This window comes from Oncorhynchus mykiss, chromosome 17 (assembly GCF_013265735.2).
Source record: "Oncorhynchus mykiss isolate Arlee chromosome 17, USDA_OmykA_1.1, whole genome shotgun sequence".
NCBI classification, from domain to species: domain Eukaryota; kingdom Metazoa; phylum Chordata; class Actinopteri; order Salmoniformes; family Salmonidae; genus Oncorhynchus; species Oncorhynchus mykiss.
In genome coordinates, this window is record NC_048581.1 from 41,492,817 (window position 1) to 41,509,666 (window position 16,850).

Consider the following 16,850-nt stretch of genomic DNA (forward strand, 5'->3'; position numbering starts at 1 on the left):
AATAGTTTGTACTGAAGGTGAGGGATATCTAATCTGGTCGGGGACTGATTCCTTTTACATTGCAAACTGTAAAAAATACTAAAGGAACCAATGGCCAATATAAGTACTTAAAGACAGGATTACAAGTAACAAAGACCCCATTGTTGTGGCTTTTGTCACAACCCACAAGTAACCATCCCTCATCGAACACTGAATGTTGCAAATCATCTTTAAGGTTTCTGGGGAATGTAGACAAACAAAGAAACAGGCTCTTTTTTTTTTATTTTTACCAGACCTACGAAAGAAGCTCCCATTAAAAAAGCACAATAACACCGTACCCATTGAAGTTGTTATGAAAATTTGAGCATCAAAGAAAACAAGAATGAAGTGGATTTTCTTATCTCCTGTAAAACAACGTCCTTTGGTAAGTCCAATGGGAATTGAGCACCGCGGAAGAGACAGAGGAAATCAGAGGATTTGTCTCCAGACAGAAGAGGAAGAAAAATAGCTGAAAAGAATTTACAACCACAATGACCCATCTTGAAATTATGTCCTATAGGGAAACAACAAAGTCTGTTTTCTGTTCCTTTCCCCGTGTCAACAGCGTCTAGGCCCTTTGGCTGTAAGCAGCTTATGCACCTACTATTACAGTAGGCACCAAGGTAGGTTGATCTCGCATTGAAACCAGCCAATGGTAGTAACAACGCAAAAGCATTGACAAGTCTTTTGAAAAACTCTACTCGTAAAAGAGCACAGGCCATAAGCACAGGACATCGTAAATTCAACTGTGTGAAAACACAAATGATCTAGAATTGGAATCATATCGACAATTTCGCTACTAAATAGGACGTCAAAATAGTCCAAAGGGGAAAGGGGGGGCTATACAGTCCAATGTGAGAGCATTTCCTCATTTCCTGTGCTTCTCCATTTTGTCGGAGGATTTGCTACCATTGTCGGAGGAGCCCTGCGTGTCACTGCCAGAGCTCAGGTACATTTTGTCCACCTGTTTGAGGGCCTCGTTTAGGTAGTTCTGGAGGGAGGTCATGGCGGCGCAGATGGCGGGCGAGCCGAATCCGTGGGTGATGAGGCTGAAGTGGGTCAGGCAGCTCTGGATTCCCTGATCGAGGATGGGTGCCGGCCGCGAGTTCCCCAGAGGCGAGCGGTCCTGAGTCAGCAGGTCGGTGAACTCCTTACAGATTTGTCTTTTAAAAAGAAAACGATTACAGAAATTAGATAAAGGTAAAGAAATGTACATGACCCAGACATAGACTATTGGATTTATATAGGGATAAGGTGAGGAACTTGTGTGTCGGCTCTACTTTAAAGACCAAAATTGGCTAAAGAAAATTGTGATAAATAAAAAAGTATACCAGTTTCATTTAAGGACCAAAAAATGTACAGCAGTTTGTACATACAGTTTGCAAAATAATAGGGAGGAGATTTTCCATGGCACATGGTCTATGAACTGATACACAAAACGAGTTGAATCCAAAACGACATTGGATTCAAAACTTTGTTTTCAAATTAAATTATTATACAAAATTCTTGCAACCAATATAAAGTTATATATATGGGGGATACAACAATCCTAGCACAGCAGATTTTGCTGCAAAGAGACAGAATCATTAGATCACTTTTTTTGGTACTGCTCATGTGTAGCTTTTTTTTGGTCACAGGTTCAGGAATGGCTGAAAAAAATTACTTGGAGCTAACTCTGCAAATAGAACTGCTGGGTGATTTAAAAAGTCATAGTCAATCAATCAATAATATAATAATACTCTTAGCAAAGGTGTTCATCTTTCATTTACAGTCCTGTAGAAACAATGAGAATCGAAAGGATCAGAATTTTTTTGAAACATCACAGCACAGTGGAAAAATGTATGGTCAACACACACACGCAAACACACATTTTTTACATTTTTTTTTTAAAGATGACAGAAATTAGATAAAGGAAATGGAATGTACATGACCCAGACATGGACTATTGGATTTATGTCTGGGTGACAATGATTCACTTATATGTGTACACTGTTTCATGTACACACTATGAAATTGGGAGGTCTTGAAAGTAGTGAAGACATCAAGATGTTTTATAAATCAAGAGCAGCTTGAAAACTATTCGAAAAGGTTTTAACCGAGTCCAAAATGTTCAAACCCCGCAGGGTACATCCCTGAATTTGGAGGAGAGAGAGAGAGGGAGACTCACTTGGCAGCAAGGAGCATGTTCTTGCGCGAGTTGACCTCATTGCGTTCCACATGTGGTCGACCCAGGTAATCAGCGATGGCCTTTGCCGGAAACTCTGCCTCACATACGTAGCCAAAATCCCTTGCCAAGTGAAGGGCTTCACCTATAAAGACAAACACACACGTGTTGCACACACATAAAACATACAAACAAACACACACATAAAATACCAAAAACGTATCTAAGAGACAAGTGTGAATGTGGTCTTGCTGACATCCCACATCCCACAGGGGCAGTATATGTAGAAATGGGAACATTGAAGTGGTGCAACGTAAAAAAAAATCAGTTGCGCTCAGTCTCTTGGCTCGGGGGAAGCTGTGCCACTGAGATGAATATATCCCATCTTCAGGGGTGACTTCCTGCATGGTCTTTAATGGGCTTATGTGGCTAACTGCACCCGGACGGCCTGTAGCACCAAACAGAGGCACTTATTGATAGACACACAGATCACTTGGGGAATGTAGCTATTCAGAAACATTAGGCTTTAAGGTCAGTTAACCCCCCTGGCAAGTCAAACACGTTATAACAAGCCTTAATTCAGACTTTGAAGGTCTCTAAATAACACTGGCCCCGAGTCATTCTCCTGCACCGAACTGTCACTCCATTTATAGTGAGTAGAGTTTATATGGGGGAAAAAAATGAAATTACACGTGGCTTCGGGCGGCTAGGCACACAGCTATGCGTCATTGCTTAGACATTGTCTAGCCGAGGTAAGACTGACGAAAGCGTCAAAGATGGGATTTAATGAAAAAGTAGACAGAGGTGACTATCCAGCCTAAAAACAATGATCTAAACAAGAAAAACCTTCATGAAATACTTCGCCCTGAAAATTATTTGAGGAGATGGGTATTTTACATCTTTCAAGAGTTTGTGTAATTTGAAAGACAGGAAGGTTACACGCTACATGTTTCTTTGTCCTTTGGTCGCATGTGCTGTATTAGATAATGCCACAGCTGTAATAGAAAGGGTTGGACTCTGTGAAGTTGTGTTTCAGGGCTATTCTCTTTCTCTACTGGTCTTGGCCAGCTGCTTGGTAACCTCAAAATGTCACCAAGACAGTCCGGGTGGACAATGTCAAAGCTTCCTTGATTTTCAAAAGGCAGTTAAATGTAGTGAAAGGCAAAATTAAACATCAGCTAAGTCACTGCCATTTTGTCCAAAAATGAGGAAATTAAAAGACAAAGACCAGCCACAGCTACTATTGAAGCCAAGTTCCAGTAACTTTTATACAGCCAATTTTATAATCATTTAGGTAATCATGTCACAGTAACGGAATCGCAGAGTTTAGGTTAACCATATAAATATAATGAATAGATGGTACAACACCAGTGGAAGTGGTGTAAACAAAATGACCATCTCTGATGGGATGACTACAAAAACATCCAAATGATATGTTGTTTATCACATCTCTGTATATGTGCAGCAATTAATTCAATTGGCACTCCATTTTGGACGAGCCAACTTGTTCAAGGAGTAAAGATGGAGACGAGTTCTATGCATTGTATTTCTATGATGTCTTATATGTTTTTGGTTCATTGACCACAGTTCTAAATACGAAGAGGGCAGCATACCTTCTACCAGTGCAGTTAGCAGGGTGACATTAGCAGCCTTCCTCCTTCCAGCGGGCAGGTTGAGCCCAATCTTGTCCAACTTCTCTCTCAATGACCGGCCACCATTTTTAGACTTGGCTCTGTTGGAAAAATAAGGACAAATACAGTTAGTGTCATCATCGTTACTTGACAAATGTCTGCTTTCATATGAACAAGGCCACATTGGGGTCATTTAACGTGAAGAAATGTCTGAATTCATAACGGTCATACAGTCCCTCCAACTGAAGAATATAGCATATTCCATTCTATAGGCTATTTGTGATTAAATGCTTTTTCTACGAATCGAAAAGTAAGCATCAATAAGTGATGTTGTAAGGGCTGTCACCCAAACTTCAGACTTCCTACTACATTGAGAAAACCTAGCTGCAAAAGTCTCCCCCATCCCTGAAGGAGACCTCATCATTCACTTTTGAAAACAAATAAATCATATGAAAAAGTGCCATCCTAACCTAAAAAAAAAAACACTATGACACAAATACAATTTTATTGGTCACGTACACATGGTTAGCAGATGTTATTGCGAGTGTAGCGAAATGCAACTTCACAACAACTACCTAACACACAAATCTAAGTAAAGGAATGGAAATAAGAATATATACATATAAATACATGGATGAGCAATGACAGAGTGGCATAGGCAAGATGCAATAGATTTTTATAGGTATAAAATACAGTATATACATATGAGATGAGTGATGCAAGATGTGTAAATATTATTAAAGTGGCATTATTAAAGTGACTAGTGATCCATTTATTAAAAGTGGCCAATGACTTCAAGTCTGTATGTAGGCAATGTGTTAGTGATGGCTGTTTAACAGTCTGATGGCCTTGAGATAGATAGCTGTTTTTCAGTCTCTCTGTCCCAGCTTTGATGCACCTGTACCGACCTCGCCTTCTGGATGGTAGCGGGGTGAACAGACAGTGGCTTGGGTGCTGTAGATGTCCTTGATGATCTTTTTGGCCTTCCTGTGACATCGGGTGCTGTAGGTGTCCTGGAGGACAGGTAGTTAGTGTGGTGTAGGTGTCCTGGAGGGCAGGTAGTTTGCCCCCGGTGATGTGTTGTGCAGACCGCACCACCCTCTGGAGAGCCTTACAGTTGTGGCCGGTGCAGTTTCAATACCAGGCTGTGATACAGCCTGACAGGATGCTCTCAATAGTGCACCTGTAAAAGTTTGTGAGGGTTTTAGGTGACAAGCCAAATTTCTTCAGCCTCCTGAGGCGCTGTTTCACCTTCTTCACCACACTGTCTGTGTGGTTGGACAATTTCAGTTTGTCCGTGATGTGTACGCCGAGGAACTTAAAACTTTCCACCTTCTCCACTGCTGTCCCGTCGATGTGGATAGGGGGGTGCTCCCTCTGCTGTTTCCTGAAGTCCACGATCATCTCCTTTGTTTTGTTGACGTTGAGTGAGAGGTTGTTTTTCTGACACCCCACTCTGAGTGCCCTCACCTCCTCCCTGAAGGCTCATCGTTGTTGGTAATCAAGCCTACTACTGTTGTGTTGTCTGCAAACTTGATGATTGAGTTGGAGGCGTGCATGGCCACGCAGTCATGAGTGAACAGGGAGTACAGGAGGGGGCTGAGCACGCGCCATTGTGGGGCCCCAGTGTTGAGGATCAGCGAAGTGGAGATGTTATTTCCTACCTTCACCACCTGGGGGCGGCCCGTCAGGAAGTCCAGGACCCAATTGCACAGGGTGGGGTTGAGACCCAGGGCCACAAGCTTAATGATGAGCTTGGAGGGTACTCTGGTGTTGAATGCTGAGCTGTAGTCAATGAACAGCATTCTAACATAGGTATTCTTCTTGTCCAGGTGGGACAGGGCAGTGTGCAGTGTGATGGCGATTGCATCGTCTGTGGATCTATTGGGATGGTAAGCAAATTGAAGTGGGTCTAGGGTGACAGGTAAGGTGGAGGTGATATGATCCTTGACTAGTCTCTCAAAGCACTTCATGACGACAGAAGTGAGTGCTAAGGGTCGATAGTTATTTAGTTACCTTTGCCATCTTGAGTAGAGGAACAATGGTGGCCATCTTGAAGCATGTGGGGACAGCAGACTGGGATAGGGAGACATTGAATATGTCCGTAAACACACCAGCCAGCTGGTCTGTGCATGCTCATAGGACTGTCATGGAAATTTCCTCTATTTACCAAATCAAAATAACATTCTTGATGAGAAGTAATTTACACACATTTGATGAATATAAAACATCTTACATATGTTACCAACAAATTCTGATTCTTCCACAACAGGACGCGGCTAGGGATGCCGTCTAGGCCGGCAGCCTTGCGAGGGTAAACATGTTTAAATGTCTTACTCACGTCGGCCACAGAGAAGGAGAGCCCACAGTCTTTGGTAGTGGGCCGCGTCGGTGGCACTGTATTATCCTCAAAGTGGGAAAAAGTGTTTAGTTTGTCTGGAAGCAAGATGTCGGTGTCCGTGACGTGGCTGGTTTTCCTTTTGTAGTCCGTGATTGGTCTGTAGACCCTGCCACATACGTTTCGTGTCTTAGCCATTGAATTGTGACTCCACTTTGTCCTTATACAGACATTTCGATGATTTGATTTCCTTGCAGAGGGAATAACTACACTGTTTGGATTCGGAAATATTCCAGTCAAATTATGTTTCTCCCGCCCTAAGAACATAGAAGGGAAATCACACACACACACTCACACACTAAAATTCCCCACTCGCTGTAGCCAATTCAGTGACGGGCGAGAGACAGTGTCTTTGGGAGGCGTGTGTGTGACTGCCCCGCTCCCTCCACACCCTCGCCTATCGCTTCATGACCTAGTTAAGTGTGTGTGTGTGTGTGTGTGTGTGTGTGTGTGTGTGTGTGTGTGTGTGTGTGTGTGTGTGTGTGTGTGTGTGTGTGTGTGTGTGTGTGTGTGTGTGTGTGTGTGTGTGTGTGTGTGTATGTGTGTGTATGTGTGTGTGTGTGTGTGTGTGTGTGTGTGTGTGTGTGTGTGTGTGTGTGTGTGTGTGTGTGTGTGTGTGTGTGTGTGTGTGGCACTGGCGGGGTCACATGGAAGTAAAAGAAAAACTTGCATTCCCAGCAAAAATAGGCAGGAGCGAACCCCTAGTCCCTCAACAGACTGCCTGCTGATATATGGGGCACAAGGTCAACCGCTCAGCAGCAATTAAAACAGCCCTATAGCCCCACCCCCTGAACTCATAGACAAACACACCCACACACAAACAAACTCGTTCTATCATACTGGTGCTAACTACTCTGATGTAACATAACCCCAAAGTGAAGTACCCGGAATTGCAGAGCACGTACAAAGGTAGTCACGGTGCTTCCACACAAACAATGAAGTCGAACAGCGACACATCTGCTTTAAGAGAACCACTAAACTTTCCTAAATTAATGTCTGTCCATGAACCAGGTATGAACTTTTCACAGTATAGACCTACACTCTTATATAAAAAGGTTCCAAAAGGGTTCTTCGGCTGTCCCCATTGGCGGACCCTTTTTGGTTCTAGGTAAAACCGTTTTAGGTTCCACTTAGAACCAAAACAGTTCTACTTGGAACCAAAAGGGTTCTACCTGGAACCAACAAAGGTTCTTCAAAGGCTTCTCCATTGGGGGCAGCTGAAGAACCCTTTTAGGTTCTAGATAGCAACTTTTTTGCTAAGAGCGTACAACTAAATATAGACCGACAATCTTTTACTCGTTTAGTATCCAGCAACCGGAAGTAGCTCACTAACAATAGCTGTAAAACAGGAGCAACATCAGAGTAAACTGAGAAACGTATTGTATGCACATCTCTCTGTGATCTCCTAACTACATCACATCAGCTGTACCACAATCATTGATCCTTAGAGCTGCTGTGAACCATATTTTAACGGACTAGATGTTGGCCATTGTTCACAATTACACCCAATAAAACAATAAAAAACGGCAACACCTGCCGGTATAATGCATTATGATGCAGTTATAATGCATTTGTTTATTTAACCCTTCAGGCTAAAACTAAAAACTTAAAGCCGACCGGTATAGCGTATTATGATGATGTTATAATGCTTTGCAATACATGTTTAACACCCCTTATAATGTCTTAGAATGTCTTAGAACCATCTCACAATGGATTGACGTTGTGCGAATACTGACCTGCGCAGGACTCCCCCCAGCAGGGAGGCGTTGAGGCATTCGGGAGGGGACAGACGCCGCTGCACCTCAGCCACAGTCACCTTGTACTTGGAGGTGGAGCTGAGAAGCGAGAGGCGTCCGGGCACTGAGCAGAACACCTCGGTGGGGTTGGACACCATGCCTAGCAGGGACTCCTTCTGGAAGGGCAGGCCCAGTGAGTTGCTCTTGGGGAGAGACATGGGGCCTGGGGAAGGGGTGGAGAGAGAGGAGTGGTTAGTATGAGTGTAGGTTAATATAGATGTGAAGAGAAATGATAATGAGAGTAGGATTAGTAAAAGTAAGAGTAAAAGTTGGAGTATCAAGGTAAATGTATCCCATTGGGAATTTTGCTTTGCAGCGAGGACAGGCGGACACTAGACAACATTATTGGACTTTCTTGAGTTTGTGCTACATTGTAAAAATGTTCTGGGAGAAGAGACTGTTTCTTTGAGAAATTCAGGTTGAGTCATCAAGACTGGCTGCGTCTGCCGACAGTTGTAAATCTTATCCACACTGTTTGTAACCTCCAAACACTGTAGCTTGGATTCCAACTTTAACATGCTTTTCCTTATAATAAACTATGAAATTTAACACCATCATAATGATTTGTAAAAAATCAGGGTGACTGAACTGTTACACGTAAACAACAAACATGTTTACTTTGTGGAAGCCAAAACGTAGACCATAAGTAGCCATTAACTAGATAACGATAATTCCTGCGGTGTCACAGCTAAAAGTCCCCTCATTCCTACCACCCACTGACATGACATCCACACACACATACACAACTACTCCATACTTCTTCACAGAGGGAAGATTGCAATTGCATACTCCTCACCTCCTCTCTCCTTGTCTCCTTCTCAAAACCCATTGGATGAGAACGCCAGAGTATCCTCCCCTCTGACCTTTTCCTCCAATGGGTTTTGAGAAGGAGACAAGGAGAGAGAAGGTGAGGAGTATGCAATTGAAATCTTCCCAATTAATCCCTTCTCCCTGCCTTGCCTATCTGAAGAATTATATACAGAAACAGGGCCTATATTAGACGGCCATTTTGGATTAAACGTTTAAGGGTCTGTAGCTACTTCTAATTGAGTGGCTAAAAATAACCTAATCTAAAGACTTGTCCAACTGGCGAACTGGGTGGCCATTTTGGGTCAAAAGTTCAAAGGTCAAACTAAACAAGTCACACCCAGACAAACATACAAAGTACACTACATATACCTTCGTCCTCACCAGCAAGAATGCCCCCCTCATAATAAGTCCTCTGTAAGCGATCAAAGTTCCTGCCCCCTCGTAGTCCTAGTACTGAGAGAAGAATCACAAAAGGGGGGCAAAATTATGATTTAGAGCTCATCTATTGGATAAACAGCTAAGAGGGAAGTTTTGCTTTCACCGTTTACAATAATGTACAGTAGTAGGCTGTAGGCTACCCACAGTCTGCCCTTGAGTGTAAGGCCAATAAAGTGAGCCATTGCACATTTTAACGACAACTATTTTTTTTATCATACAACTTGTTACCTCCTTAATACTGTATGCTTGATCAGATGATCGTATTGATTCAAATCTGAAAATCAACAATGTCCACCAATGTAATGTGTGTCTCAAATCCAAAATGCCTGCAATTGAGAAAAATACATATGTATGCAAAATGAGGCATTAGGAGAATTTAGGTAGCTTTAAAACAAATGGTTATAGCTGGGTTAAATATAATATTCAAGCTTTCTACTGTCTAGATGGCCATCAAAATCCTTTGTCTAAAAACATAAATAAATACTTGAGCATGCACATTAGGCTATTCTATATCATGTTAACTATACATTTGTTCACATGCTTCATCCTGTGGAGCAAGCAGTTTAGCATTATACACATAGGCTTTACTACAGAAAAGACAACATCAACTACTCTTTACCATTCTTGCCAATGTTGCTAAGGACATGTCATTCACACTACTAACTGTAGCCACCCACCATACCACAACAATGTTATCTATCATTACAGTTCTTGAACCTAGCTACAGTGGGGCAAAAAAGTATTTAGTCAGCCACCAATTGTGCAAGTTCTCCCACTTAAAAAGATGAGGGAGGCCTGTATTTTTCATCATAGGTACACTTCAACTATGACAGACAAAATGAGAGAAAAAAATCCAGAAAATCACATTGTAGGATTTGTAATGAATTTATTTGCAAATTATGGTGGAAAATAAGTATTTGGTCAATAACAGAAGTTTATCTCAATACTTTGTTATATACCCTTTGTTGGCAATGACAGAGGTCAACCGTTTTCTGTAAGTCTTCACAAGGTTTTCACACACTGTTGCTGGTATTTTGGCCCATTCCTCCATGCAGATCTCCTCTAGAGCAGTGATGTTTTGGGGCTGTTGCTGGGCAACACCATTTTTTCTCTCATTTTGTCTGTCATAGTTGAAGTCTACCTATGATGAAAATTATAGGCCTCTCTCATCTTTTTAAGTGGGAGAACTTGCACAATTGGTGGCTGACTAAATACTTTTTTGCCCCACTGTATATATCTACAGTGATGTTGTTTTAACAAACCTATAATACATTTACTACTCGTTTGATCCGTTCAATATCTGCATACATCTTTACATTCGTTGAGTTACAAAAGTGGTGCAGGATTTCAAATCAATGCACAACATGGCCTTCTTCTGAGTGAAAGACTGTTGAAGGAAGGCGCAATAGATGACACTCTGAATCCTCCTCATTCAAAACATTTCATGCCCCAACAAATGACTGAATTGCAAGTAGGACACCACACCCCAGCGAAAGCTGGTTTCGCAGAAAGTCAGCCAGCGAGCCTCGAGAAGAGCAATCCATTGGGCTGCTTTCAACTGGAATTCAAAAGGAGTCGAATGCACTGGCGTAGGCCTCTAAAGACCCACCCTCCCTCCCTCTCTCTCTCCCCCTCTCTCCCCCTCTCTCCCCAGTCAATACAGGATTTCAAGGATTGCACAATGTCCTCACAGTTGCATCTTGTCAGCTATAGCCTGCTATTTTGAAAAGGTTATTTTTCCGGTGCTCTATTCAAACGACCTCAGCACGAGAACACATAGAGGATCAAACTAGGCTTAGTTAAGTGCACCTCGTGACTACGGGGGATTATCAATGTATGTACGAACAAGTACAGCGAAAAGCCTTTCCCATTCCGATTTTTTCACTGTACAAATGATTGCAAAATATTTGTTGAAGAAGATTTTTCCAGGTATGTACTTAGTAACAAGCAATTTCAGGGATGAAGTTAATGGAAATAGCACTCAATGTTTCTCTATTGCATCCTTGTTACCTGTTGCACACCAATGCCGGACTGCACACGCAGTGCCTTATACACCAAGCATGTCTATCTCACAAACCAGTAAGTGTATTGTCTTGAAGTGGTAAAAGCATTTTCACCATTTTATCAATGAGTTTAATAAATGAGTTAATATACAGTAGGAAAGTAGCTATGTGGAAAGTAAAATAAACTCACCTTTTTTGATGACCGTCTGATCTGCCATTATAATACTGTGATCATCTACATGCTGAAAAAAAAACAAGTTTAATATAAGTGATGTTATAGTCATTCTTACAAGGAAGTTCATTATGAAATATGCCATTTCCATTCCATCCATTCCATGACACCATAATAAAAACCATGCCTTTGTTGCATGCCTATATGTTTTTATTGTTTTAGATGTCATGCTTCTTTCAATTTAAAGTCAGCAGCAAAATCACAATGAAATCACTCACTTGAACATCATCCAGGCCATGGCCCATTTCGTGCAGTCCTATATTATCACCAATGACGGATGACTCAATGCTATGAGCGTGAGGCGGTAGCAGTTCCGGCCGTCGGAAACCTTCTCTCCTCAAGGCGGAAGAGCCGCCTTCCAGGCCCAGAATCTGACTAGCGAGTCCGCTTCGCGAATGGGGTCCTTCTTGACCTTGTCTCCCCGGCCATGATTGTTGCTGGTTCGACGACTGGTGTATGGAGTTGATGTTGAAAGGGTCGCCGAGGTGCGAGTAGGGGTCACTGGACTGGGGGTATGATATAGGCTGGTAGGGAGGTGGAAAATACGGGGGTTGGAAGTCTGAGTTGGCCGAGTGGGAAAGAGACGGCGACGGGCTGTAAAGGTGCTGGCTCACTGCGGGGAGGTGAGGTAACCGGGGGTTCCCATTGCTACTCCCGTCGTGCCTTTCCTGGGAACAGAGAGGCTTTCGTTAAGGTTGACAATGATATTAAGATAAATTATAAAATGTTGTGCCTCTTGTCAATCAACCAAATTCATAGTGAATCAACAATCGTCGACAAAATTAGAAATAACAACTGTGTTGACAGCTAGGCCTGACATCGAGATTTATTTTTCACCATCGTTTAGGAAGGCATGGTCTATATAGTGAAATGTTTTAAACAGTCATGCCTAGACTCACATTTAGTGGGCGAAATAAGGCACATTTTTTATTTTATTGCAGTACTCAATTTCTGGAGGTCAGCCTATTTTTCAGAAAAAAATAGGCAATATGTGGTTTTAGTATTCAAAGTAGCCTAATAATGCATATTTTGTTAAACTGAAAAACTTTCTGATAGTTTATGCAATCTATGTGGACTGTTGAGATATTGTTGTCACCATGGTCAGCTCTCAATAGACACACAGGAGGGAACTATTTTACTACCCACGTGGGCCTATAATAATAATAATAACAATAATAATAACAATAATAATTTTGTAATTTTTGTTTTAATGATTTACAATAACCTGATTTAGGCCTAGCTCTGAGAAATAAGCCTAAATAAATCAAAAAGCTTTCCACTTTCATTAAAATCCCACTCGTGTAACAAAAAAAAAAAGTACTTTACAATCCATATAGACTCATCTAAAAGTGATTTACTGAAATCAAAACTACATGGCGTCAGTCGCCAATGCATTAGTCGAGGAGATTCTGCGGATAGAGTCAAACGCCCATCGAGATTAGCCTATAGACATCTAATAATGTTGCATATTTAGAAACATATTGACAATGCAAAGAAACCAGAAAACCAAACATGGGTGCCCTAATGCACTTGAACTTGCATTTAAGATGAATTAAATAAAAGCAAATAGTGACAATGAAAACAGCATAAACCGACCACCGATCTGTCTTATTCCAAATGCTTTATCATTTAAAAAATGTTCCATCAAAATCCTTTTCATTCTGTAAAGCTTTTATCAAGTCTGCCTAAAAGCTATTGTCGCGCAAAAAAAATATCCATAAAATTGGCTACCAATTTCAGATGCGATGGTGTGATGGAGCGCATGAGGGCCACAACATTTTCAAAAAATGTTTTTTTCATAAATCCTAGCCTTGTTGAAACGCAGGCCTAATGCCGTGCGGTTTGTCTATGTGTATAGCTAGAATTTACCTCGCAGTCGTCCTCGTACTTCACGTTATCTGCTAGTTTCCACAGCATAGTTTCTGACAGACAAAATTTTACACCAAGAAGGTTGACCAGGTAAATTGATGGTTTTCTACGAGTTAATCCAGGTAGGAAATGAAGTAATATTGTACTTCCTAGAAATCATGAATCAACTTCTTCAACTCGAGAGGAGGGCGGCGGTTCCTTGAAGCGCACTGACGTTTGAGCGTGATTCGGGCGGCTATCAACGTAGGTCTCAACAGCAACTGAGTGAAAACGGTTGTCAAGCAAGGTCCCTTTCCATCCCAACGACTCAGTAAGCAGTTCTTCAGTGAATATGGGAAGAAGCGCTGAATAAGAAACTTGACTCCCTCTGACGGACAAAGTGATGATGTTCAAACCTTTTCTCCTTACTGAACCCGCTTGGAAGCATGTGTACTAAATTTGCATAGGTTAGATATTTTTAGGGGGCGTGCCTGTGTCATGATGTCATCTTGAATATGGCAGAATAAAAGTTTGCTGATTGGTTGTTATCGGTTATTATTGGAGCCAATCATATTGCTGTCCGTCTGCAGTTGCTCGCATGACACAGATTTTATAGGATTATACTTCCGATAACCTTACTGTAGCTTAATTAATTAAATAATAATAATAATAACAGGCCTACTTTATTATGATTCTCTTATTATTGGTAATTGTGTCTGAATAACTAAATGTATTAATATTATAGTTGGAAAACTTGCTTTAAAAAGTGATAACAATTATAGCCTATGAATGTAATCGAAAATCTATGTATTTTTTGCCATGTTAAGCAATACGGTAATCAATGCAATGAGCACATTTGCAAAACAATAGCCTATACGAAAATCAATGTAAAACATTATGCGCGTATACTTCAATGCGATCCACGCCAATAGCATTGCAGGGCTGTCAAAATTGTGTTACTTTTCTCACTTTATATTCGATGAGACCAGGCGTTGGATTCACTGGCAAAGCGCACCACCATTGCTTGCCAACAGTCTGAAAAACGAATTAGCATATTTCGCTTAATACATCAAGCTTCAAGGCGCTCATGAACAAATATTGCGATTTCCATGCTAAACTTAATTGTTTAAATAATTTACACTTACTTAAACCTACTTGCACTTACTTATGCATAGTTACATTACGGAGCTTCACGTTGTAGTTTGGTGCCTTCACATACCTCAAAGACCCAAGGCTTAAAAGCATCTTTCTTCTCGAAACCTCTAAGCACGAGGGATCTCAACGAAAAAGTTGAATTAACATTATGGTGGAGCACTGCAATATCCAAAGTAAAGGTTCCCTTTTATGTGTTGATATGAGTTACTTCAAGCAAAAGGATGTTTGTGTTTTTAACACAATAGGCCTACACTTATGCTTGGGCTTTTCTTTTAATTGTTAAGTTTCCAATATTATTGTGAAATATAATGAGTGATAGGCTACAGCAGTAACTTAATGGTGTGAATCATTTTCTGTCTGATAATCATTTATACGCATGGGAGAACAATACAGGTGTCTAAATGTATCATCAAGGTTTGGGGAATGCGATTCTTTGCCTGTTGCGCGCATGTGATCATCGTCTCTGGGAAACAATTAAAATTGGGTAACGAAGATCAACTCATCCATGAACTGTGGCTGTAAGCTGCGTGTGGTTCTTCTGTGGGTGATGTGATATATACCAGAAATGAATGCTCACTAATTAATGAAGGCATCTTTACATCGCGGTTGTACAGAGTAAACGAGGTTAGACACGCAAGAGGAGCCTTGCCGTTGCGTTGTGAACAGTTTTTTTTTTTATTAAAAAAATTCAATGACTATCATGTCAAGACCAATTCGTTTAAACAAGGACTATTGATAGAATAGACACTTGTAAAGTAAATCGTTATCCATTAAAGCAATTAGCAATACGTTAGGTGTCACATGGGCCAAGTGGTTTAACGTGAAAATGAAATGCGCTTTCGAAATAGAAAAATAAAGAGTTGAATTATGCTAATATTATCTGTCACACTTAAGAAGCTAGTTCGTATAGGCTATATAGCCTATGTGCAACTAAGAAATTCAGAGACAAATTATCGATTTTGAAGCACATGCGCAATCTCTAAGTAGCCTAACTGAAATTTGTTTTTATAGTATTTTATTATTGAACCATGTATCTAGTGTAGTCTATAATAGTATATGTTATTATATGGAGCAGATTTGGTCTACTGAGTATTGTGAAAACCAGAATACATAATGTTCTTGAAATGAATAGCACAAGCCAAGTTATCAGAAAACCAGTTGCCGATATGAACTATGAATCTTAGTCGCCGTTGGTCACATATTTTTAAGTCACACAAGTTATGTGTATAGTGACCAGGTGTATGGAAAATTCAGGCCTAAACTATTTATCTTCTGCATGATTTCAAATTCCTAAATCGTGAGCACTCGAGGAGCACCTTATTTCAATGGATCAACGTTATATGGTCTATTATCACGTTGTGACATCGGCTGATGTAAAAATGGCTTTATAAATACATTTGATTGATAGATATGATTATAATTATGGTCTTTAATAATGAATTCAAATAGCATATTTAGCAGCCACTATCAAATACCGCGGAGTAGCCTATTTCAAATGTCCTAAAAAACTATAACCTACTATTAATGAGCTGACTTAGGACGAAAGATAGACAATGAATAACCTATTAATGTTTTTAAATAACACAATAAAGCAAAACATGCATTCGCTTACCCGCCAGTCTAGCCTCTCCAGTAAAGACATCTGCAAGGAACGCGGTATAATTCCAGTGATGTGGCTACGAATGAGTGAATTCGCAAGTGGTCAAAATTGCTGATTTCACCTGGTTTTCTTGGAATGCGCATGCGCCCTACATGGTAATACACCTGAGTGAAGGCCTATGCAAATTCCAGTTGTAAACTACTCTGACGCTGTTAGACTTTTCTACATCTCTCTGAAATTGTATTGCTGTTGAATCTACACATTACAGAGTAAAATCTTACTTATGAAAGTGTATCTTCATCGAATAAATCATTTTGGAAACCATGTGAGGAGCTGTCAATATAGGCTTAGGCCCATTCATTTTCGTTTCTTTCCTTATCGATCAACTACAGCTCAATTTTCTTATACAATTTACTGTGGGGATTCTTTGAGCCTAAACCACTGGACTAATTTAACCCCGTCCCATATTAACATCGCATGTATTGTTTAGACTATCGTAAACGTGTGTAGGGTAGATAGATTCAAATATATATCCTGAAATTGTCGCATTTTCAAAGCCAAATGCCAGAGGATAATAATAGCCTATAGCGAAATACATGTCAACTAAACTACTTACTACAACACATTGACGCATTCGAATTTTCGTTCAATGCACTGCTGAAGGCTACTAAAAATGCATAGCCTGGCTTTCCCTTCAAAGTTTAATTTAAATTGACGAATCACAATGCACATTATCATACGACTAATCATATGCCTA

At 40.7% G+C, this 16,850-nt stretch overlaps 1 protein-coding gene across 5 annotated transcripts; it reads right to left on the reverse strand.

The window, feature by feature from the left end:
- Positions 1-262: 262 nt before the first annotated feature.
- Positions 263-16,202, reverse strand: LOC110493895 (transcription factor AP-2 gamma). Of its 5 annotated transcripts, none has more exons than XM_021568469.2 (8): positions 16,106-16,202; positions 11,709-12,158; positions 11,449-11,500; positions 9,187-9,270; positions 7,948-8,170; positions 3,796-3,914; positions 2,186-2,327; positions 263-1,181 (listed from the first exon to the last, which is right to left on the reverse strand). In XM_021568469.2, exons 1-8 carry the CDS (start codon positions 16,133-16,135, stop codon positions 887-889), a joined length of 1,395 nt encoding a protein of 464 aa, XP_021424144.1. In that variant the 5' UTR covers positions 16,136-16,202; the 3' UTR covers positions 263-886. The 5 variants fall into 5 exon arrangements, with proteins under 5 accessions (XP_021424144.1, XP_021424143.1, XP_021424142.1 ...); XM_021568468.2 differs by lacking the exon at positions 16,106-16,202 and adding an exon at positions 13,360-13,770 and having other exon boundaries at positions 9,199-9,270; XM_021568467.2 differs by lacking the exon at positions 16,106-16,202 and adding an exon at positions 13,360-13,769.
- Positions 16,203-16,850: the final 648 nt, after the last annotated feature.

What these genes read in the sequence shown, in the direction of transcription:
- LOC110493895 (XM_021568467.2), bottom strand. Translation starts at nt 13,407, where the DNA reads ATGCTGTGGAAACTAGCAGATAACGTGAAGTACGAGGACGACTGCGAG. An exon ending in AGTACGAGGACGACTGCGAG is followed by an intron (nt 12,159 to 13,359) that starts GTAAATTCTAGC and finishes CTCTGTTCCCAG; the next exon opens with GAAAGGCACGACGGGAGTAG. An exon ending in TCAGACGGTCATCAAAAAAG is followed by an intron (nt 9,271 to 11,448) that starts GTGAGTTTATTT and finishes TTCTTCTCTCAG; the next exon opens with TACTAGGACTACGAGGGGGC.